Source organism: Astatotilapia calliptera, chromosome 7 (genome assembly GCF_900246225.1).
Source record: "Astatotilapia calliptera chromosome 7, fAstCal1.2, whole genome shotgun sequence".
Lineage (NCBI taxonomy): Eukaryota > Metazoa > Chordata > Actinopteri > Cichliformes > Cichlidae > Astatotilapia > Astatotilapia calliptera.
The window spans coordinates 7,791,684-7,815,591 of NC_039308.1; the positions used below are offsets into that span (position 1 = coordinate 7,791,684).

General features: G+C 38.6%; 1 protein-coding gene across 3 annotated transcripts in view; it reads right to left on the reverse strand.

Annotated features, from left to right (window-relative positions):
• camk2b2 (calcium/calmodulin-dependent protein kinase (CaM kinase) II beta 2) overlaps positions 1–23,908 on the reverse strand; it is a 64,544-nt gene that overhangs the window by 26,846 nt on the left and 13,790 nt on the right. For 2 of the 3 annotated variants that reach the window (XM_026172808.1, XM_026172809.1), the window contains exons 6-11: positions 13,751–13,823; positions 6,474–6,576; positions 3,183–3,266; positions 3,006–3,100; positions 2,783–2,905; positions 1,179–1,262 (exon numbers count right to left, since the gene is read on the reverse strand). In XM_026172808.1, coding sequence (XP_026028593.1) covers positions 1,179–1,262; positions 2,783–2,905; positions 3,006–3,100; positions 3,183–3,266; positions 6,474–6,576; positions 13,751–13,823 — 562 coding nt within the window. The remainder of the gene's footprint in view (positions 1–1,178; positions 1,263–2,782; positions 2,906–3,005; positions 3,101–3,182; positions 3,267–6,473; positions 6,577–13,750; positions 13,824–23,908) is intronic. The other variant, XM_026172810.1, reaches the window with a different exon arrangement.

Sequence of the window (23,908 nt, forward strand, 5' to 3'; positions counted from 1 at the left end):
CAGATGAAACCATAGTGTCTTTTATTGCGGTCTCTCTCTTCACTTGCATACCTACAATTGAGGCAGTGGAAACTCTCAGAAAACAACTACAACAAGACAGCTCCTTGGAAAACAGAACAAGCTTCACCCCAGATCAGATTTGCACACTGTTAGACTGCTTTACCACCACATATTTTAGCCAGCCTTTCCATGGAGGAAGTGGAAAGCACCAGGACAGCACCTAGCCACTGGTACACATAAACTGATGACACCTGGGTCAAAATCTAAATCCAAGAATTACAATCCTTCACTGCTCTCTTCAACTTAGTGGATAGAAACATAAAGTTCACCAAGGAAGACAAAAAGGATAGCATTGTGTTTGGTGGCTAATCGAAGCCTTACATCACTCCCACACTGTCAAGCTTATTGCGACATTTGTGATCTAGTCTTCAGGCCAAGCAGCCTCCACTCCGCGTACTTTAAATCTCATTGCTCATCCATCATTTGCCCTTCCAGGTGCCTTCTAGCAACCCACACCCTCCACATCTCCGCCTTACCCAAGTCATTCAGTGACTCATCAGAGTCTAATCTCCAAATAACATAATTGTATTCTGTATATCAATAAATCATGTTCAATTGTTTCTAATGATATCTCCGAATTGAACTGCCTTTGTCTATATTGGAAACATTTAGGAAAAGATACTGGTACATGTTGAGTCTAAATATCACGCAACAGTTTCCAAATAATATGTCGCGTTTGACCACTGAGCTCACGTTTAAATTTCATATTTGCCTTTTTTTGTTGACCCTAAGTTTTGCCAAGCGAAATAGACTGAGCGGCCTATTAACAAATATCCTATAGTATACTATTATATAATAAGCTCAAGTTATTAATGTCCAGTTATTTAAAAATCAATACCTATTATCCATTACCTACTCCTACATAATGTCTGTGTGATAACAGTAAGCATCCCCCATGCCTCCCTTATCATTTTACTGCACTACAAACTTCTTAAGCTGTGTTTAAAAAGGAAGACTACAGCAGGGAAGGGCAAATTGTTTTTATAGCTACTGTAGCTCCTTTTAAAAAATCTGAAATCAGTTCAAAACTGGTAGACATTAAGCTAGAGTAAGGGTTTCCTCCTTTCTCCTGAAATCAGAGATACAACTTCTTTTTGAACCATCAAATATTTTCACACCTTGAGTTTCCTCCTGGCATTAAATTTCTTCAGGCACTCGACGGTCTCCTGTCTGTGCATCATTGAGGCCACCGTTGAGCGTTGCTGTGGGGAGACAGAGAAAGAGATGCTGAAAATAAAATGTTACAAGAGCAGCTGTGACAGTGATAGGTTTATGTGGGCAGGAGCTGCCAGTGAGATTCTGCATTGGTGAAATGTGTTAATTCTGAGGCCCCTTAGGTAACACAATTTCAGCAAAACTTCAGGATAAAGAGATTCAACTTGGCTTTACAGTATCCGCACAATACATTCTGTTTCCTTACAGAGATAATGATATGTTGTTATGTTAAGGATTTAGATCTTTGACTTAGCTAGTGATTTTGTTGGGTTTTTGGGCCAATTTCTCTCAAATTTTACATTAGTCATTCTTACTAACTATTCCTGCAAACATCACAGGTACTGGGTTTATGACTTAAACTGATGAAGACAGTCAAGAAAAATATTGTTTTACAAATTATAAATGGAAAATACTGTAAATGTAACTTTTTTTTCTTGTTGCTATGATCATATTTTTAAAGATATTGTGCCAAAGTTTTATTGCATAAACTGGCAAAAGTTCACTTAAAACTCCAGTGAATACAATTGCCTAAAGGAATATTTTTCTTTTCCAATGAAAGACAAGTGTTACAGATGGACGTATGACTGTAACTAGTGTTCAGTCTAATGGTTATGTATGAAATGTACATTCTAATTAGATATATTAAATCCTAATGCATAAAAATCATATTATTATCTGTCATAAAAACAAAACAGAAGTAAAAATTAACTTTGTAAAATAATTAAATTGATCAAATAATACATTTGACATAAACTAGTTTTAAACTGAAAAGTACTGAATTCATTGAATTAAACTGACATTTTTATACCCCAAAAAATTACCAACAAAACATGGTAGCACCAAAGCTCATTTAGATAGCAACTGTGTTTCTGATTATTTTATTACAGTCAAAACAAGTCATTTAATTCATTTAACTGTATTTTCCTTCTGAATCGTGTATCAAAAAACACGTTTATCAAAAAGTACTTTTCCTGGAAGAAAAGTGTTCCATTGGGCTCAAGCTTGTGTTTTTAGTTCAGAATCCAGAGTCTCTTGAATTGTTACATTAATCAAAGGCCCTTGTAAGATGGCATTTATTTACAGAGCATCAAGCTGTGATTTATTGCCAAACAAATTGAACATTTCAATGTATTTTTATTATACACACTAACACACTGTTTAAGATGTCAATTTACTCTATTTTAAACACAATTGTAATTTTCTAGACTTCTTTGGAGAGTCTAGAGATTTCTGCAGGAATTTAACTTATCATGTGGAACTCAGTTCTTGGTTGCTGAAGCTTAATAGGTTGAACTTTTGCCTGTCTATGGAAAAAACCATATTCAAGATAAGCTGACATGTCAGCACATATTTGCACATGTCATATTTGGCAGTTTTAAGCACATGTTCTCATAGTTGCTGAGAGAGGATTTGCAAATTACAAATTGCTTGATAGTCAAATCAGGAGCTGTGAAATATTGTTTCCTGTCAGTTTTAATAGGATGCTGGATGTGTATATGCTACTTACACAGACCCATGGGTGCTTCAGAGCCTCCTGGGCAGTGATTCTCTTGGCTGGATTAATAGTAAGCATCTGGTTGATCAGATTTTTAGCCTCGGGAGTCACTGTGTCCCACTCTGGGGAGGGAAACTAAACCAAACGCACACCTAAGCATGCCCACATATACAATAAAAATATGTACCACATCTTATTTAACTTAAAGAGAAACAGCGATGAGAAGCTGACTAACATCATATGCTCCAGCTTTGATCTGTTGGTAGAGTTTGTGTTGGTCCTCGTCCCAGAACGGAGGGTACCCAACCAAAAGGATGTAGAGGATCACACCTACACACATAAACAGCCATTGTTTGAGTGCCAAGAACAAAATTGGCAGAGGTGGTGCTGAAAATAGAAAAAAAACACCTACCACATGCCCAGATGTCTACAGGTTTACCATATGCTTCTTTCCTCAGCACTTCTGGAGACAAGTAGCCGGGAGTACCCGCAAAGCCTACACACGAAAACAAAAAGCAACACAAATGAAGGCCCTGTTTCTTGGCGAAAGTACAGAAAAGAATGCATTTTAACCCTCTCAAGGCAGGCGTTGCAGATTTGCAACAGTTAAAAACTAACAACCTGATTACCCCACATACATATTTTATGAGGTTTTTTTTACTCAGAAGTACCACTGCAGGACTTGGTTGTGCATTAGCAACAAAAAGTTTAATTTGAGCCTGAGAGGGTTAAAAGGTTCTGCTCCTATGCTTTAGATAACCTCTTATTTTGGTGCTTAACTTTTATAGTTTGATTTGTCTTTTGTGATACCTTTAAAAGGTGGTGGAGCAGCTGTGGTTCAAATGGGTTGTCTACCAATCAGAACGTCAGGGGAAACGTTATCCCTGGGCTGAACTCCAAGTTACGGCCAGTCAAGTGGTATCAATTCCTTTGTACTACAGGAACTGCATGCATACTCTGTCAACAGGAGGCTGGACATTATTGTTCATCAGGAGGAATCAAGGACCCACTGCACCAGCACAGGATCTGCCAATTGGTTGAAGGATCCCAATATCTTCTGGCAGTCAGTGTCGCATTGCCTAGCTTAAAGTGGACTGTGTATCGCTCCATGGATATGTTTTTCCACACCATAATTGACACACCAACACAACAGCCATGCTAAATGATCTTACAGGCAGCATAACATTCTCCATAGCTTCTTTCACGTCTGTCATGTGCTCAAGATGAATCTGCTCTCATCTCTGAAAAGCGTAGGGTGGCAGTGGTGAACTTGCCAATTTGGATATTCTATGATGAATGCCATTTGGGCTCCACAATACTGGGCAGTGATCATAGGGCTCATCAAATTATTATATTATATAGCGCCAAATTAAAAAAAAACAAAAACAAAACAGCTGCCTCAAGCCGTTTTTATATTAAAAGGTAAAGATCCTACAATAATACAAGTCTGTTTCTGATTATTTGGTCAGAGACATTCACACCAGTGGCTTGCTTGAGATCATTTTGTAGGGTTCTGGCAGTGGCCATACTGTTTCTTCCAGCACAAAGGACACGCATGCCACTTAAGGACCTTCTATGGTCCTGTCCAGCTTTCCTAGAGTAACTGCTTGGAAATTCTGGAATTTCCTCCATGCACTTACCACTGGAATGGGAGACACAGCAAACGTTCTGTCAATGGCATGTATTGATGTGCCATCTTGAAGGAGTTCGACTACATGTACAACCTCTGTAGGGTCCAAGTGTTGCATCAGTACAGGGAGTGCAGAATTATTAGGCAAATGAGTATTTTGTCCATCCTGTTCATGCATGTTGTCTTACTCCAAGCTGTATAGGCTCGAAAGCCTACTACCAATTAAGCATATTAGGTGATGTGCATCTCTGTAATGAGAAGGGGTGTGGTCTAATGACATCAACACCCTATATCAGGTGTGCATAATTATTAGGCAACATCCTTTCCTTTGGCAAAATGGGTCAAAAGAAGGACTTGACAGGCTCAGAAAAGTCAAAAATAGTGAGATATCTTGCAGAGGGATGCAGCAGTCTCAAAATTGCAAAGCTTCTGAAGCGTGATCATCGAACAATCAAGCGTTTCATTCAAAATAGTCAACAGGGTCGCAAGAAGCGTGTGGAAAAACCAAGGCGCAAAATAACTGCCCATGAACTGAGAAAAGTCAAGCGTGCAGCTGCCAAGATGCCACTTGCCACCAGTTTGGCCATATTTCAGAGCTGCAACATCACTGGAGTGCCCAAAAGCACAAGGTGTGCAATACTCAGAGACATGGCCAAGGTAAGAAAGGCTGAAAGACAACCACCACTGAACAAGACACACAAGCTGAAACGTCAAGACTGGGCCAAGAAATATCTCAAGACTGGTTTTTCTAAGGTTTTATGGACTGATGAAATGAGAGTGAGTCTTGATGGGCCAGATGGATGGGCCCGTGGCTGGATTGGTAAAGGGCAGAGAGCTCCAGTCCGACTCAGACGCCAGCAAGGTGGAGGTGCAGTACTGGTTTGGGCTGGTATCATCAAAGATGAGCTTGTGGGGCCTTTTCGGGTTGAGGATGGAGTCAAGCTCAACTCCCAGTCCTACTGCCAGTTTCTGGAAGACACCTTCTTCAAGCAGTGGTACAGGAAGAAGTCTGCATCCTTCAAGAAAAACATGATTTTCATGCAGGACAATGCTCCATCACACGCGTCCAAGTACTCCACAGCGTGGCTGGCAAGAAAGGGTATAAAAGAAGAAAAACTAATGACATGGCCTCCTTGTTCACCTGATCTGAACCCCATTGAGAACCTGTGGTCCATCATCAAATGTGAGATTTACAAGGAGGGAAAACAGTACACCTCTCTGAACAGTGTCTGGGAGGCTGTGGTTGCTGCTGCATGCAATGTTGATGGTGAACAGATCAAAACACTGACAGAATCCATGGATGGCAGGCTTTTGAGTGTCCTTGCAAAGAAAGGTGGCTATATTGGTCGCTGATTTGTTTTTGTTTTGTTTTTGAATGTCAGAAATGTATATTTGTGAATGTGGAGATGTTATATTGGTTTCACTGGTGAAAATAAATAATTGAAATGGGTATATATTTGTTTTTTGTTAAGTTGCCTAATAATTATGCACAGTAATAGTCACCTGCACACACAGATATCCCCCTAAAATAGCTAAAACTAAAAACAAGCTAAAAACTACTTCCACAAACATTCAGCTTTGATATTAATGAGTTTTTTGGGTTCATTGAGAACATGGTTGTTGTTCAATAATAAAATTATTCCTCAAAAATACACTTGCTTAATAATTCTGCACTCCCTTTATTGAGACTGACCTTAGTCAAAAGTGTTGAAAAAACAATGAGAAAACCCAAAGAAGGACAAATATCTGTTGCTTCAACTTGTATAACCCTTTGTGTTTTGGGGGTTGTCTTATCTTTTAGATAATCTCTTATTTAGAATTAGATCATCTTTGTCTTCTAAATGCCTCCTTAATTTTTTGAGCATGAAACTTTGTCTGTAGCATTCTTTCTAATTGTACATATGTTTTGAAATTAATGGAGATGCTTTTCTAATTGTGTTATTTTTAATAACACCTACAGACACATGCACACTTCTCTGTGTGTGTGTGTGTGTGTGTGTGTGTGTGTGTGTGTGTGTGTGTGTGTGTGTGTGTGTGTGTGTGTGTGTGTGTGTGTGTGTGTGTGTGTCTTACCAAACCAAGCCTGTTGGTCTCCTTGTACTTCAATGGCCAGTCCAAAATCAGCCAACTTGACTGCTGCGTTCTTACATTTGCTGGCCAGCAGCAGGTTTTCTGGCTGAAGGTGTAACACAAGCACAGTCGTGTCATGTTAGTGTTACATTTTATGACCTTATTAATTTATGTCTCAAGGTTGTTACGACATTGTTACTGAAAGGCTTTTCTTAAATTACTTCAGAAGGGGTGGCAAAATCTAGGGATGTTTTTATTTCATGTTAAGTCATTTGTAACTCCATCTAACCTATCTTACACACTCGCAACAAGTACTATAATCACTATGCAAAGATCTCAACAGTAATCTTGCAGAGTTGAGCCAGATAAAAGTTTAGTATCACATTCAACAAGCTTAAGTTTTTAAAAAAAAATTGCGCTTTAATTTGGTTTCTTTGTGGCTGATATTTTATTTTATTTTATTTTATTTTATTTTATTTTATTTTATTTTATTTTATTTTATGGCAGTAGTCTTTCTGTGACATTTTATTTTTTAGCAACTGGAAGGACCAGTCCTTCCAAGATGGTCCCTGTTCTTTTTTTCCTGTTTCTTGAGTTTCTGCTGCCTGGGGTATTCCCTAAGCACATGCTCAGTGCTACATCATTGCTACATCTTCCTGATGTACTGATGGATCTTTGTTGTTTCATCTTGGATAGTACTTCTGACACTGACTAATCAGTCTCTTTCCTCCCCCTCAGTGTACAGTGGCACTAGGCTTGGGATGGAACCCTCCACGTATGGTAAGGAGCTTTCTTGTCTTGATGTCAGTGGCTTATATTTCATATTTTGGCCAGCTTATTATCCTAGCAGAGCACCTGATGACTGATGATGATGATGTTTATGACTATGCAGCATAAGCATGTGTGAGGCATTCATACAGAACTTTTTCATAATGTTGCTATTTGCTGGGATTGACACATCTATCACAACTGCAGTCCTCTGTTCCCTGTCAATCACCACTATGACTGGTTGCTTGGACAGCAGCTTCCTAACACCCACAAGAATTTAGCCCCATTTGTTCTCAACCATCTTTGATGGTGTCTCCTTTAGTGACTTGGGGAGTTCTAGTCCACATGTGGCGCAGATGTTTCTATAGAGCTACTTGGTAGCGCCGCTCGGTGTACTCTGTCCAAGCTTGCATCTTGCACCCTGCTACTATATGTTGGATAGTCTTCGGGGCACCTTTGCACTGTCCGCAACTTGAGTCCTGTTGGCCTGAGGTAGTGTCCTGCTTCTGCTGATATCATGCTCAGCTGTGTGTGTATATGCAAACATTTAGAAAATCAATAAATGCATTTGGGGGGGGGGGGGGTAGTCAACTGGTTGTGGAAAATGGGGCATTGGGAACAAGTTTCTTCTCTTACTTCTTTTCCTATACATAACTTTAAAGGGAAAACAGGAGAATGGGGCAGACCAGTTATACTCAGATCAGAACGCTAAAAATAGTTATGGCTACAGACATATTCAGAGATACAGTCATACATTTTCCAGCAAATAAAATGTACTCTCTCATTTTGAGGTTGAGACACACAGATGGGACTGGAAAATGTGTATAAGCCTTTTTTGCCTTTGTTTACTTGAGGACGACCAAACACATCTTGTCTGTCTGCAATAGTCGTGTCTTTGCTGCTCAGACGCTGATGTAAAAAGCAAATGTGACAAATAGCTACACAGGAATGACAGCTCTTTGCTGTCTGACTAGTTTATGCTAAGAGTGACAGATCTGTGTCACAGAAGCAGCAATCATTTCACCACAGTGATAGAAACAGCTGTATGCTGTAATCCAGCTGAAGGACAGTCATCATGTCACCCTCTGCTGGTTGATTTAAAAACACAGAAGGTGCATACAGTAAAGGCCTTAACTTACTGTGCCCAGTAGATCAATCTTATTCAGAAATATTCCACAACTGTTGGACAAATGTATTTTTCATTCCACAAAGAACAGACTCAGTTGTTTGATGTTTTAGGAAATACTACTACACTTTATTAATAAAATGTTCTAGTTCTAGTTCATTTGGACAACTTAAAATAACCCAAAACAAAACAAAACACTTTCTAAGTCAAGATTTGAACTTCAGACTAATCGGGGAATTAATTGTTGTACTTTTTTACTTAGTCAAAATGAACAGATGATGTTTTTGTACTTTTTGACACTATATCATAATCATGATAAAGAGAGCTGCAAATGTCAGTATCAAACACAAAAACTGTATATATTATATACAGTTGTATACTCAATGGGCAAAAAAGTCAAATTAAAAACTAAAGTCAAAATGCAAACGTGTTTAATGTTTTCCTTTCCTAAATGTTACCAAAAGTGCACCAAATTCTTTATAAAATTCAGATTTAAAAACTCAATTTGTGAGATTTTAACATATCATCTATTCTGTATATCACTTGTCCACTTTCCTGACTCAAATATTGTACCAAAGGATGTTAGATGGTTAATGTGATTAATATTAATTGCTAAACATGAGGATATTAACTTCATCATCAAACAAGTTACCATGCTGTCTCATATTTTCCAATAAAAATCAGAAATTTGCTTTAGAAAATAATCAGTAGGTAACTGTAGTTTCCATGTTTGTACCTGGAAAAAAAAATTCACATTTGATATTTGCATAAAATTTATAAAATCCTAACAGAACACATGCAGAGGATTCCACACAAATGCACCGTACAGTGATGTTGGTACTGAAATAAGCATCCAACCATAGTCTGATTAGAGCAGGCTCAGGCTGAGAATTATCGTTGTTTCTATTTCTGTGTCTAGACAGCAAAAAAACAAAAAACAAAAAACAATCTAAGTGACTATGAAAGTCAATTCATTGTTAACTCCAACAGTGGGGGTGGTGTGGGGGTTTTATACTGTCCTCTTAAAGAAAAGGGTCACTGCAAATCAACATAAAATGATGTTGTATATAATGTAGTATTTCTTTGAAGATGGGAGTGTTCTCTCCATGATGACACTGTCACGAATCACAGGATGCAAGGGGCCACTAACTGGTTCAATGAAAATGTAGTACTGTCTAAAATATAGTGAGTACAGACTATATAGTGCACTCAAAGAATTCTTCAATGTTTTACGAAAAGTAGTGTACATCTGATGGTTGCTACCCAAGCATTGTATCCAATCATGCATTGTATTAAAGTGAGAGATGAAAATAAAGAGAGCAGTGCATCAAAGCATTAACTAATACCATGATGAAATAAGTATTGCTGAAAAAACATTGCAATCGGTATTTATTAAGTATTTATTAAATGAAATATTTATTTATTTATGTACAGAATATTGACAAAAGTATTACTTATCCATCTAAATCCTTAAATTCAGGTAATCCAATCACTTCCATGGCCACAGGTATATAAACTCAAACAACTAGGCATACACACTGCTTCTGTAAACATTTGGGAAAGATTGGGTCGCTCTCAGGAGTTCAGTGAATTCTAGTGTGATGCCGTGATAGGATGCCACCTCCAAACAAGTCCAGCTGTGAAACTTCCTTGCTATTAAATATTCCATAGTAAACGGTTGGGGGGAAATATAACAAAGTAGAAGTCATTGAGAATGACAGCAACTATGCCATGAACTAGTAGGCCAGGTAAACTGCATAGTGTGCTGAGGTTGGCAATCACTACAGATCTCCAAATTGGGCCTTCAGATTAGCTCAAGAAGATTACATAGAGAGCTTCATGGAATGGCCACTTCATGACCAAGTTCCAAATGCAGTGAAGTAAAGCATGCCGCCACTGGACTCTAGAGCAGTAGAGAAGTGTTCTCTGGAGTGATGCATCATGCTTCTTTGTCTGGCAATCTGATCAACAAGTCTGGATTTGGCTATTACCAGGAGAACAGTACTTGTCTGATTGCACTGTGCAAAGGATAACGTTTGGTTGAGGGGGAATCATGATGCGGGGTCATTTTCAGTAGTTGGGCTCAGCCCCTTAGTTCCAATGAAAAGAACTCTTAATGCTTCAGCATACCAAGACATTTTGGAGAATTTCATGCTCCCAACTTTGTGGGAACAGTTTGAGGATGACCCTCTCCTGTTCCAACATGACTGTGCACCAGTGCACCGGGGGAAAAATCTAAACCTACATGGCCTTGTGTGAAAAAGCCCCTTAAATCTAATAACTGGTTGGGTCAGTTATTAGTAATAAACACCTTAGTTCAATGTTTTTGGGTTCTCAGTTTGACTGTTATTATTTATTCTTATTTGCCACATTTCTAAGTATCTTCTTTCATATATCTTTGTTTCAGTTTCTGGCTATTCTGCCTTTGGTTTTGTACAGTTATTTTATAATTTATAATTTATATATTACATTTTTTTATAATGATTTTTTATTAAATGTGTACAGTCTTCCCTTTGTGCCCCATTGTGCCCATCTGTCTTTGATTTGTTCTAGCTGTTTTCCCCCACCCTTTCCCCTAGCCTCATTACTGTCATTATTGTCTCAGTCTCCTCTTGCCCCTCTGTTGAGTCACCCACAGTATGCTTTCTAGATTTCCTAGTGCGTCCTAGTATTACACTCCTTGTATAATTACTCTTTGTGCCTCCTTTTGCTTTCTGTTTTGGGATCATGTTTTCCTTTGATCAATCCAGCATTAAATATTCACCTTATGCTCACTTTGGTCTCCTGCATTCTGCACTTGGGTTGGAAAACAATTAACCAAATTCCACACAGTTGATAGTCACAGAGCAAGTTGACCGCACAAAGCACCCAGAGGGCACAACAATCTACATGGAAGAAAATGACTTAGACTGTTCTAGGTTTCTAGTCTACTCACAAAGACTGAGAGAAACAGCTGATATGAGGGCTTGGCCAGCTGCTATCTCAGCATTCGAAGGTATAAAATCTCACAAACCTCAACTGCTTCACTAGCTGGTTATTCCCACTTCTTACTCCCAGTTACTTCACAGTAATAGACTATTATAGGACAATTCAATTCAATTCAGTTCAATTTAATCTTATTTATGTAGCACCAAATCACAACAACAGTTCCCTAAGGGGTTTTATATTGTTAGGTAAAGACCCTACAATAACACAGAGAAAATAAAAAACAACAACAACAATCAGATGGCCCCCTATTAGCAAGCACTTTGCAGTGGGAAGGAAAAAGTCCTTTTTTAACAAGAAGAACTTCCCCAGCAGCCATGTGCCAAAACTGGTTGGTTTCAAGGGGAGGAAGACAGAACAAAAGACACACTCTGGAAGAGAGCCAGGAATGAATAATAATAATAATTACGTGCAGAGTAGTGTTTAAAAACATAGTGAGTGAAAGAAAGGTGAGTGAACACTTGTGCATTAGTGCACTAGTGCATTACACCCCGAGGAGCCTAAGGTTATTGCACTAATTCAGGGTCACCTAATCCAGACCTAAGAAAATGCTTTGTCAAAAAGGAAAATTTTAAGCCTATAATCTTAAAAGCAGACAGTGTGTCTGTCTCCCAAATCCAAATTGGGAGCTGTTTCCACAGAAGAGAGGGCTCCTCAGGTTGTACAGGCTGCCTTAGTTTCTATATTTCCTGGGTCAGAGAGAGTGCTGATCTACCCAAGACCTTCCCTGAATCTGTGTCTCAGCAAGTGAACCCAGTGAATTCTGAACAAACTAGTCTAGCCAACTTGGAGCTTCCACTGTATCCTGCACTGGAGCTGCTGTGGACCCAGACATCAGAAAAGTGCACCCTGCTCAGCTCCCACAAGAGTTGACAGAGTCTTCTGAGTATCCTGAACCTCAGGGTAGGATTTATCTACTCCATTGGCCAGTAGCTGTGGGGTCCAACTAGCCCCCACAGCTACTTAGTCTCCGCCACTGGCCACCTCACCAGCTCCCTGAGCTGAATCATCTCTGCCAAGGCCTCTGTCCTTTGTCCTTTGATCCTGCCCCATGAAGTACACGGTCATGGAATAAAACATTTGGCAAGCTTTTCAAGACCATTTAAGGGGAAATAAACAGGCTTTCCAACAGCACAAGATTTATAAATTTTATTGAGTAATTTATTAATTATTATTTATTTATTAATTAATGACCAAACACAATTTTTTTTTACTTTTTGTACTAAGTTTATATAGTCTTAAAATCAATAAAAAGCCATCACACAGATTTCTGCTATAAATGTAATATAAATTGCTATATTAATGTTAACATACATTCTTGACAATATTTTGTCTTGACTGCATCATTACAAAAGATTATTTGGGGTTTTTTTTGTTCTTTATAGAGCTTTAGGTTGTTGTTTAATTATATGTTGGTTGGTTATTAACATTGTTTTTTTTAATTTGTTTATTTGCTACTCATACATACTGCACAAATCACTAAAAAATGTATGTAATTCAGTACAGCAGATATTGTTTTATACAGCTGCAGTATGTATCTATGCTGTAAGAAACAGCACATGATAATAAGAGGAACGCTTGATATACACAAAAAATATTCAAACATTCCTCTGTGAAGGATTAGTTACTTTCATCTGTGAACAGGGATTCATTGTTACCTGTTCAGATATACATACATATCCTGCTTAAACATGAAGCAGGTCAATGAAAGTCCAAAGGAACTTAATCAAAAGAACGTCAGCTGCGTGGTATACATCACTGCACCACTGGAGGTGAGCAGACACAAGGTTTCCACCTGCTATGAAATTTCTCTTTCAGTTGTAGTCCACTCAAGTGCATGCACAAGACAGAACTTCAACATATGTGCACAAACACTCATGCACGTTTTGATAAATCCAGCCCATAGACATGCACAGACATGCTGGATATAAATATTTTCACTGCACTTACCAGCTGTCAATTACAACAGTCAGACAAAACACAGAACTATGGAGAACCGCTTACTGATTTACAAAAAAGTGAGACCACAGCCATACTGGGCCTTCATCAGGCAAACAGACAACATGACATCAGAAGATGATATCCAGACCAAACTGCAATACAGATGACAAAACTCAACAAAACGTAATCTGCTACACCACTCACATATAACAGTGGGAATTCCACATAGAACCTTTTTTTTAAAAATTGGAACACTGTTCATAATTAATAATTTGTATTAACATTTGGAAGGTATCATTCTTTTTGTGGAAGCTCTACATTTTTCCTTCATGGACTCTTGTCCCTGAGCTAAACCTGACCTGAACATAGTACAGAATGTTCCTTATACTGATTTTATAGCTGTGCAGCTAAAATTCACACACCTACATGGACACAGACACATGACCTGCTCGTGACTCACCTTGAGATCTCTGTGAACCACACCCATCTGATGGCAGTGGAGCACGGCCTCCAGGATCTGCTGGATGCAATGACTGCATGCAGACAGCAGGGGGAGCAGGTTAGTCTGAACACATTTAGCACATTGAGCCCCAACTGTCACAGGCACACATACATGTTTTCAGTGTAGGAACCAGCTCTCTCTTCCACACTCAACATGTTTGCACACACATATAAAAAAGTGTGAACCTGTCTGTGAGCTACACAGAGAGAATGCGTGCAGTTTGCTATTTTCTGCTTTAAAGAAAGTGCCAAATATTAGTCAGGCAGCGTAGGAGGGCTCTGCAGCTCCGTGTGGGAGACACTCTGTCTAACCTGTATATTTTTGTGTGTAATTTATTTAGCAGCAGTGATAACAAAGCCTTTGAGGAAAGGATTCTGCAAGTATTTAAAGTTGTCACTGCTGCCACTCTATTGACCTCTACTCCTTCACCCGTTCTCAGGTTTTCTCACTCACTCAGTCACTCTTGCTCAAAGTATGACAGTCCTAGGACCCACAGGAATTGTAAATATATTTCAGACTTCTAAAATAGTACAACAAGAGCTGCAAAAGCAGAACCAGAAGACAGGCAAGACAGGCAAGGGGAGACAAACAAACAGGCAGCAGGCACAGACAAAACTTGTATCAAATCACAGGCAAAAATTAAATGTATCAAATCACAGGCAAAAATTAAAAAACAGGACTATAAAATACAAGCAGCTCTTGTACAGCGGGTGCACAGCAATGCAACACAGTGAGACACACACACACACCTTGAGGTCCCTGTGCACTATGTCATGGTGGTGGGTGTAAGAGACACTGTCTAGAATCTGATGAATACAGTGACTGTGGAGACAGAACAACACAGTGAAGACCAGATAAAGGAAGCAACACGAGAAGGAAAGGGACCAAAAACATAGTAAGAAAGAGACGTGGACAGAGAAGAGAACGGGAAGATCTGAGGCACAGAGGCTGTTGCAGGGCGAGGAAGCGAGGGAGTTGATGTGAGAAGCACTTTACATATTTCCTGATTTGACTAGACTAGACATATAGAGTTTTTTTAAATCTCCATTGCTAAGATTTCATTCAGTTCATAAACACATCTTTGTTTCTTCGTCTTGCTATTCTGTTCAAATTAAAAGTGAATGTTTAATCCATGTACATGGAGCTTTTCTAAAATGGCCTCCAGAGTGTGTAAACCTGAAAACACAGCTGCACTATGTGACAATGAGAGAAAAGGAGCTTTGTAGACCTGTCATCATATTGCTAACAAAACCGAACATGAAACTGTGTACTTTACAATTGTTGCTAAAACAGACCGTGTGTACAGTGGTGTGAAAAAACTGTTTTCCTGTTTTTTTGTCACACATTTGTCACACTTAAATGTTTCGGATCATCAAACAAGTTTAAACATTAAACAAATATAACACAAAATGCACTTTCTAAATAAAGCTGTTTATTATCAAGGGGGGGGGGGGGGGGGGGAATCCATGCCTACGTGGCCCTCTGCGAAAAAGTGATTGCCCCCAGTAAATTTATGTTTTATAACATAAATTAACTGTGGTTTTTTACATCTTTGGAAAGCGGAGTTCACTTTCTTTAGTCACACCCACACACACATAACCTTAAAAAGATGGTTTATGTTCTAAAACCCTTTAATGTGGCTGAATTAGAACAACTCTGCAAAAATGAGTGGGCCAAAAGTCCTCCACAGCACTAGAAAAGACTGGAAAAGATTGCCAGTTATCACAAATGCTTAATTGCAGTTGTTGCTGCTAAAGGGTGGCCCAACCAGTTATTAGGTTTAGGAGGCAATTGCTTTTCACACAGGGCCATGTAGGGTTGGAATTTATTCCCCTTAATAAAAAAAATTAAAAAAAAAAAACTTTATTCAAAACAGCATTTTGTGTTTACTTGTGTTATCTTTGTCTAATATTTAAATTTGTTTGATCTGAAACATTTAAGTGTGACAAACATAAAAAAAAATAGGAAATAAGGAAGGTGCAAACACTTTTTCACACCATGGCAAAAGACAGACAAAGCTACAGTAACATTACTCATTACTTTTTTGAAGTTGGATGGCACAGTTGTGCAGTGGTTAGAAATGTCACCTATGAAAGCTGTGATAAGCCCGCTGACTCTCAACTGGTAAGTGACTGAAAAAATGGACAGAAGGAAATTCTGAAGCCTCATGTTTGCAGTATTTTTACTGTTGCCTTCTTGTGTTTTTTTCTAGCTGAATATCACAGATTAGGTATGGACTTGAATAAGAAGTAAACAACACATCCATATGTGTCGATCCCAAAGTAGCTTTGCCATTTGTCAAAGCATATAAAATGGTTTAAAAATGGTTTAAAATGAGAAATTTTATTGAGTAATTATCAATAAAACAGGCTTTGGGTAGACTAAGACCACTAACACACTTAGCATATGAAATGACTTGATTATAGTCTATTGCAAACAAGGACATGGACAGCTGAGCTGGAGACCTGATAGTCAAGTAGTCATTCTTGTGATATTTCTTTAAAGTCCACTATCAAGGGCACATGCATTGTAATATAAATTCTCTGTGGACACAAAAAAGCAAGCATTTGCTCACTGTGTGATGATGACATTTACATCACTCAGAAGCAAGCATGTGAGTGTGGAAAGTATTATCAGGATTTAAGAAAGATTAGTCCCATTACAAAGACAGAAACTCAACATTTTCACCATAACCATCTTGGATTTTTGATATCCAATGTGATGAGCAAAGGGGGACTCTGACGGAGAGCATTCTGCCATTTACCTAAGTAGGCTTGCACTAATACACGATGGAGTCTAATGGAGTCTAAAACATAATTCACGAAATTAACCCTCCAGGAACGTGCAGATTTGCAAAGTAAGACTAGACCCACATACTATTTATGAGGTTTTTTTACTCAGAAGTCCCTGCAGGACTTTTGCATTAGCAACACATGGGGCGTGGGTAGGTTGGGAGTTCGCTTGAATCAAGTTGCCGGTGAGCCGGTTACGCCTGTTTGTGCCTGGCAGACACTCACCCTACTGTGGTGGTCATGAGGTTTTGCGCATTGTCGGCAGCTCGCTTGTCAGTGCCCCCAGCGGTGGCTGTGGCTACAATGACCTTGCCACACTGTGTGAATGTGTGCGTGATGGGACTGTATGTAAAGGTTGTGGGTCTATATAAAGGCATATAAATACAAAACGTAATTTGGGCCTGAGAGGGTTAAGGTCGAACACAAGTTCAGTAAGGAAGATCTATATTCATCCATCTGTTTCCATTCCTGTGTGTTTGAGCTGGTAGTGTATCCTTTGCAACACGTCTGCTTTCCCACGATAAACAAACTCAATTCTGTCATCACTCTGGCCCATTCTTTTTTTGTTTTTTTTTTGCCTGCCCTCTGTGAGCCAATCATTCTGTTTTCCATGCGCTTTAAACGTCATTGCTGTTTTATCACTCTGCCTTTAAGAAGCACATTCCTCCTCCCCATATCCACCTTATCCTGGCCACCACCAGCATCTAGGCTACATTCACTAGACTTTCCTCTGCTATGTAGCTTCATAGAAATTATTTGGTGATTCGATTCTAACTCTGCATTTCAAAAAGCATGTTCAGTTCTTCTTTTTAAAATAAATGTCCTTTTTATAGTCAGTAATACTTGAAACTACTTATTGAGACTGTACACTCATCAGTTTAGTGCAAATAACAGATCAAGGGATCAGAGCGCCATTTTCCCACAGATTTCTTACATGTACAACCATATTTCTTTTTGAAACCACAGCAATCGCCCCTTTGTGGCTTTCAGAAAGAATGTAGAGACACTTTTGCAATGCCTGTATACAGTAAAGTGTAAGCAATCTAGCTGTTGTCCAGTGTTGTCAAGGTGCATATCCAAATTGAAGACAAGTAATAACCAGCACTGAGGAATACATGTCCTGGCATGTATTCTTCAGTGCTGGTTGAAATATTTCTTTACTTCAATTTGACTCAGCTTCAAGGAAAAACGATGCAGTGATAGAGCTATGAATCAACATCAGCTTCACTTCTTGACTTGTTGGTGCACACAGTAAAGTTAGCTCTTAATTACCCAATAGTCAAATTAGCTATAGCAGCTAGTTAGATAGAAGATTCTGAACAGGGCTGAACAGGTTGCGAATAGGATATTGAGCTGTGATCAGCAGGGATAATGGATGCATGGACACATGGAGATGTTGCTGGCTATGCAGAGCAGCAGAGGAATAATAACTGCACTAAACAGAGATGTCCAGAACATGAAGAACTAAATAAAGAGTGAAATCTGGAGCAGAGCACCACAGAGGAGCAGAGCTGAGGAGGTGAAAGGCTGAAGACTGAGGCAGAGCAGCATGTATACTGGAAAAGAGAGATACTGGAGGACTTTAGTAATAATTCATTTCCTATTCTTCTTAAGAAACATAAGATATTAATTGTTATTTTCAAACTTTGTTATAGCCAGCTGTGCGGTCAGCTTTAAAATGCTGGTAGCACGGTGGTGTGTTGGTTAGCACTGTTGCCTCAGAGCAAGGTTTGAATCCACCATCTGGCCACAGCCTTTGTGGGGTTTGCATGTCCTAATCTGTAGCTGTTTTGGTTTTCGCTGGGTAATCTGGATCTCCCACAGTCCAAAGATATGCAGTTAGTAAGGTTAGGTTAATTGCTGATTCTAAATTTGGCCATAGGTGTGAGTGGCTCTCTGTTAACCCTGCGACTCTGCTGTATAAATAAAACTGAACTGAAATATTGGACTGTAAAGCTTAGATGCTTCCAGCACATCATTTGTAGCTGAACTTTGGTCATTAGTGTACCTGGCTGCATAGATAACCCTCAAATGTATTTACCACACTTCACTCCCTTTGGTTGTTTCTTCAGTTATGGTGTCTTGGACCCAGGGGTCTTAGTTTTGTAGAATCTTTATGTTTTCTTTTGGGGTTGTGATGTTATTTATGTTCTAGTCTTTATTATTTTGTATTGAGTATTATATTAAGTCTTTGTGGTTCTAGTCCACTGTTTCATTGTGAAGTCCGCTCCCTTCTTTCTTCATTGTGTCCCAGTCTCCTCTGCTTCTTATTCTGCGTAAACTCTATCTTGTCTGTGTTTTGTCTTCTGTCTGCATCAAGCTAGTGTATCTTTGTCCAGGGCTCCGTGTATATCTCTTGTCCTTGTCCGTTCTCATGTCTTAATCTGGGTTGCTATATTTGTTTACCTGCATTTCCGTTCCCATTCTCTGTTGCTTCCTGTTTTATTTTGGTTGCCTGTGTCTCGTCTCCAGTATGTTCAGTTTTGCTCTCCTTGTCTCATTAGTCTGTGATTAGTGTCCGCTGTGTTCCCACCTGTGGTCTGTTCCCTCAGTATTCTCTGTGTGTTTATATTGTCTCAGTCTTCCCTTGCCCTTTGCCATGTTCTCCTTCTAGGCTGTGTTTATCTTGCTGTACGCTCCATGTTGTCCATGTTCCCTCGTTTATGCCTATCTCATGAGTTCCTGTTTTCTGCTTGGTCAGATTTATTTTGTATAATGTATTTTATTGTCTTTTGCTCAGCAATAAAGCTGTTTTGAGTTTTGCATTGTTCTTTTGAAGTCCTGCATTTGGGTCCTAACCTGCCTTCTACACAGCCAACGTGACACATCGCTTCAAAGTTGAGATCATTTTAATGGGATACCCACCCATTTTGACTCGCCAAGAATTATATTAGTGGTTCTTGTATCATTGCTAGTTTCTTCCTGTGAGGGAGATAAAAAAAAAATATGCCAGTTCTGCGAGTCTTTACCCATGGTGCAGACTAACAAAGAAAAATTAAAATGCAGACCTGACGATAGTGCTGGAGGAAAAAAATATACAAGACAGTGACAGAGTCATTAGGATTCAACCTCTGGGGATGGACCCCCAGGCCACGGACTGGTCTGTGAGTCGTTTGGTACCGGGCCACAAGAGTTGAGGCTCGGGTGTGAAATTTATGGTTTTCAGGGTTTTTATCATTATTTTTTAATCATTTTTATCATTAACTCGGTTACCCTGGGTCTTTTCCCGTGTGTTATGAATAAATCTTCTTATTTTTGGTACCGGTACTGGTTTTACTTTGTTGTATTTATCCACGACACCTTAAAGGTTGGTCCGTGAAAATATTGTTGGACATAAGCCGGTCAGTGTCACAAAAAAAGTTGGAGACCACTGATCCAGAGGACTCATTATCAGTTTTCTGTGGAATTATTTTACACACTCATTTGTGGTGGACAGAAATTCAAGTAACAACTACAGTATGTGAAAAGCTGACACATAAAACCAAATGAATCCATATGGTTGGACACCAGAAGAGGTTAAGTAACAGGAAATCTGTTTTTTGGTCATCTAGAGTGAGTGAGACATGAACAGGGTAGAGAAAGAAGGGAGAGACTGAGTGATTCTGCGTACAGATGGAGTACAGAGAGGAAACCATTAGTGAGATACTGTTGGACAGAAATCAAGACCTGCTAGTCACACACCCACACATGAACACACAGAGTGCCACACACACACAGACACACACATAATTTATGCAAAGAGAACAGGGGAGATTGAAGACAGCTGAAGGAAAGAACAGAGAATAACAGGGAAAGTAAAGGTTAAAATTAGAGGAATAACTTTCCTTATAGTTTAACACAAATTCCTATCTTTTTTTAAATATCTTTTGATCTTCAGATCTCCTTTAATTGGTTGAGAGACTTTTCAAACTGGCAAAGCATTAGTATAGCATTTGTTCATTAGAGGCAAGTTCATGTAGCTCCTTTCTGCAGGTGTGTGGATGGATCTTTCTGCAACTTTCTAATATTACTCATTAAACAGAAATAAAGGCTGTGATCCAAATCTGTGATATTATATATATATATATATTTTTTAATAAAAAGACAGAAAATGTCTTGATGCATCCTTAATCAGCCAGGTAAAGAAATCCAAGAAAGCCGATTGTGTGCATCTGGATGATGCATTTCAACTGGAAGAAACATGTCATTACTCTGACAAGTGATTTGTTCAGTCTCAGCTGACAACATGTTTCCCCATATTTAGCACCACTGACTGTCTGTGAGTTCTGTTTCATTAAACATATTGTTTAACATACTGTTTAGTGATTAGTATGTATAAGTGGTTTGTGGTTGTATGCATCTTCCATCCAGTCAAGTTGCAGTTATGGTACAGTATATTGGGAAGTCATTGATGAGCTTTATTTGGGAAGCACCAAAGAGAAGCATTACCAATGTCATATCTGTTCAAACTGATTACAATTTATTATTCTGTTTGTGACTTATTGTTTTCAATAATGGCAAGCAAAGTGTTCTTGTTGAACATTACAATGTCAATGAAGTTTTAAACTGGACCATTTGGATATATAATGACCTTTCTTTTTTGAAATTTGGTCACATTTAGTGTAATTCCAGAGTTAGGACCCAGAGCAGTTTTTTTTGTCCTTAGAGTTTGAAGATTTTTTCAATTTAACTCAGTTTTATTTTTATAGTGCCAAAAAACAATTGCCTCAATGTGCTTTATGTTGTAAAACAACAAGTCTACAATAATAAAGAGAAAATCCGAAAAATCAGACAACCCCTCTGTGAGCAAGCACTTGGTGACAGTGGAATGGCAAAACTCCCTTTTAACAGGAAGAAACCTTCGGGAGGACCAGGCTCACAGACGGGTAACTATCTGCCACAACTGTTTGGGTTTGATGGGAGGGAGACAGGACAAAAGAGATGCTGTGGATGAGAGCCTGAGATTAATAATAACTTTTCACTTCAGAACTAAATGATCTAGTAAACAAAAACAGAAAGAAAACACACACACACCAACAGTTTCTCTCAATGACTTCAATTCAACAAAGTCCAGTGTATTAATAATTCAAGTGAATACCTTGTAAAATCCCACATCTAGTTAAACAAAACACAGTTAAAGCAATAATTACAGTTACCTGGGACTTATCAGGTGTTTTTTTTTACAGCTCTATAGATATAACTAATGTTTTCAGGATTTGTTTTGTAATTATAAACCTCAGATTATGATCTGAATATTGAATACATCATTAAATTGCTCGACATCCTTAAACCTCCCACAAGATCAAATGAACACACTAGATAAAAACCCTATCTCTAATATACTCAATCAAATGCCCAATAATAAAATGCCTGTAACTGAAGGTTTCTCCAGTCACTTTGAAAGACATTTTAGACAATTTAACTCTATTATTTATAAGAATGATTTCAAAGAGTCCTGCAAAGTATGAATACAACACCTGATGACATTACTCTTGAAGCAAAAGATCCTTGATCCAGAGAACTATCAACCACTATCTCTTATTAATATGGTTAGGTTATTAAAATGAACTAGATAAAATCATACAATTTCTTATTCATCTTGATCTGAAAGGTTTTACCAAAAGTAGATATTCATCCACTAATTCCCAAAAACTTTTCAATTCAATACAGCTTTCAAACAACAATAAACACCATAATTTTATTATTAGACAGAGAAAAAGCATTTGATAGAGTTAAGTAGAAATTACTGTTTCCAACACTTGGAGAAAATTAATTAAATGACTGAATAAAGACACTTTACACTTCACTAAAGACCGCAGCCACCACCAATTAATTGAGTTCACAAAACTTCATTCTACACAATGGGACAGGTAAAGATGTCCTCTCTCGCCACCTCTCTTTGCTGTGTTTATTGAACCACTAGCAGCTACAATAAGACAAAATGGTAAAAGTATCCAAACAATCACTACTCATCACGTCTCTTCTTAACCTAGCTTCCACAACTTTTTCCCATAGCTGCATGGTGAGGCAAATCAACTCTATCCCCCTGTACTTACTATACCTCTGCACATTACTGTTGTTCTGGAAATCTGGAGCCAGTATACTTTATTACCATTCCTCAGTCATCCTCTCATTCTTTAAAACTGTGTTTAAAAAAAACTGGCCAAACAGTCCACTGTACTCTTCTATATACATCTCCATAACTCCATCTCCATCTCCATTTTCAGACAGTAATCCATGCCTTTGTTACTTCTAGGCTGGATTATTGTAACGCACTTTATTTTGGGGTTAGTGATGCGTCCATTAGGCGCCTGCAGGTTGTGCAAAATGCTGCAGCACGTCTTTTAACTGGAACAAAAAAGTTTGAGCACATTACCCCAATTTTAATTTCACTCCACTGGCTACCTGTACATTTTAGGATTGTTTTTTAAAATTCTCTTATTTGCTTTTAAATCTCTTAATGGCCTGGCCCCCCCTACCTCTCGGAGCTACTACAACCATATACACCTGCCCGTTCCCTTAGGTCCGCCAATCAGCAACTCCTTAAGGTACCGAAAACTAAGTATAAACTTAAAGGTGATCGTGCTTTTGCTGTAGCTGCTCCAAAGTTGTGGAATGATCTGCCCTTGCATGTTAGGCAGGCCTCTTCTCTCTCTGAATTTAAAAGTCTTCTTAAAACATATTTATTCGCTGAAGCCTTTGGCATTGATTAGAGGGGTTGACTCAATTTGTTTTAACATGTTTCAATTTATTGTATCTATTTATTTTATTGTATCTCATTTTAATTTTCCTTACGTATGCTATTAACATGTACAGCACTTTGTGAAACTCTGGTTTTATGTTAAAGTGCTTTAGAAATAAAGTTGGTATGGTATGGTATCTCCATAACTCAACAGGTTTATCACTGTTTATCACTAGCACATTTCCGTTTCTCTCCTTAATCACCTTAACCTGCTGTGCATCACTTGCAGCTAAATCTTTCTGCTTAGCCAATCAGCAAAAGTAATTTTCTCTTTCCCTTGTGTCTATCTCACATACAACAATTCACTAAAAGCCTTTTCCTTTGCCGGCTCTTTCTTTGATGTACCCCAGCCTTCCAGTACTCCTGTTTACTTTCGTCATCTCCCTGACTTACTTTTTACTCTTTGCTATCCTCTGCCTTTGAATACTTTCCTGTACTTCCTGTACTTCCTTATTCCACCACCAAGTGTCCTTGTCCTCTTTAGTTTGTCAAAAGGCTAAACCAAATGCCTCAGTACTATCTGATAACTCTCTCTTACCACCCAGAGCTTTTCATAACTCTTCCCTGAACTCTGAGCAACATTCTGCTTTCTCCAACTTCCAC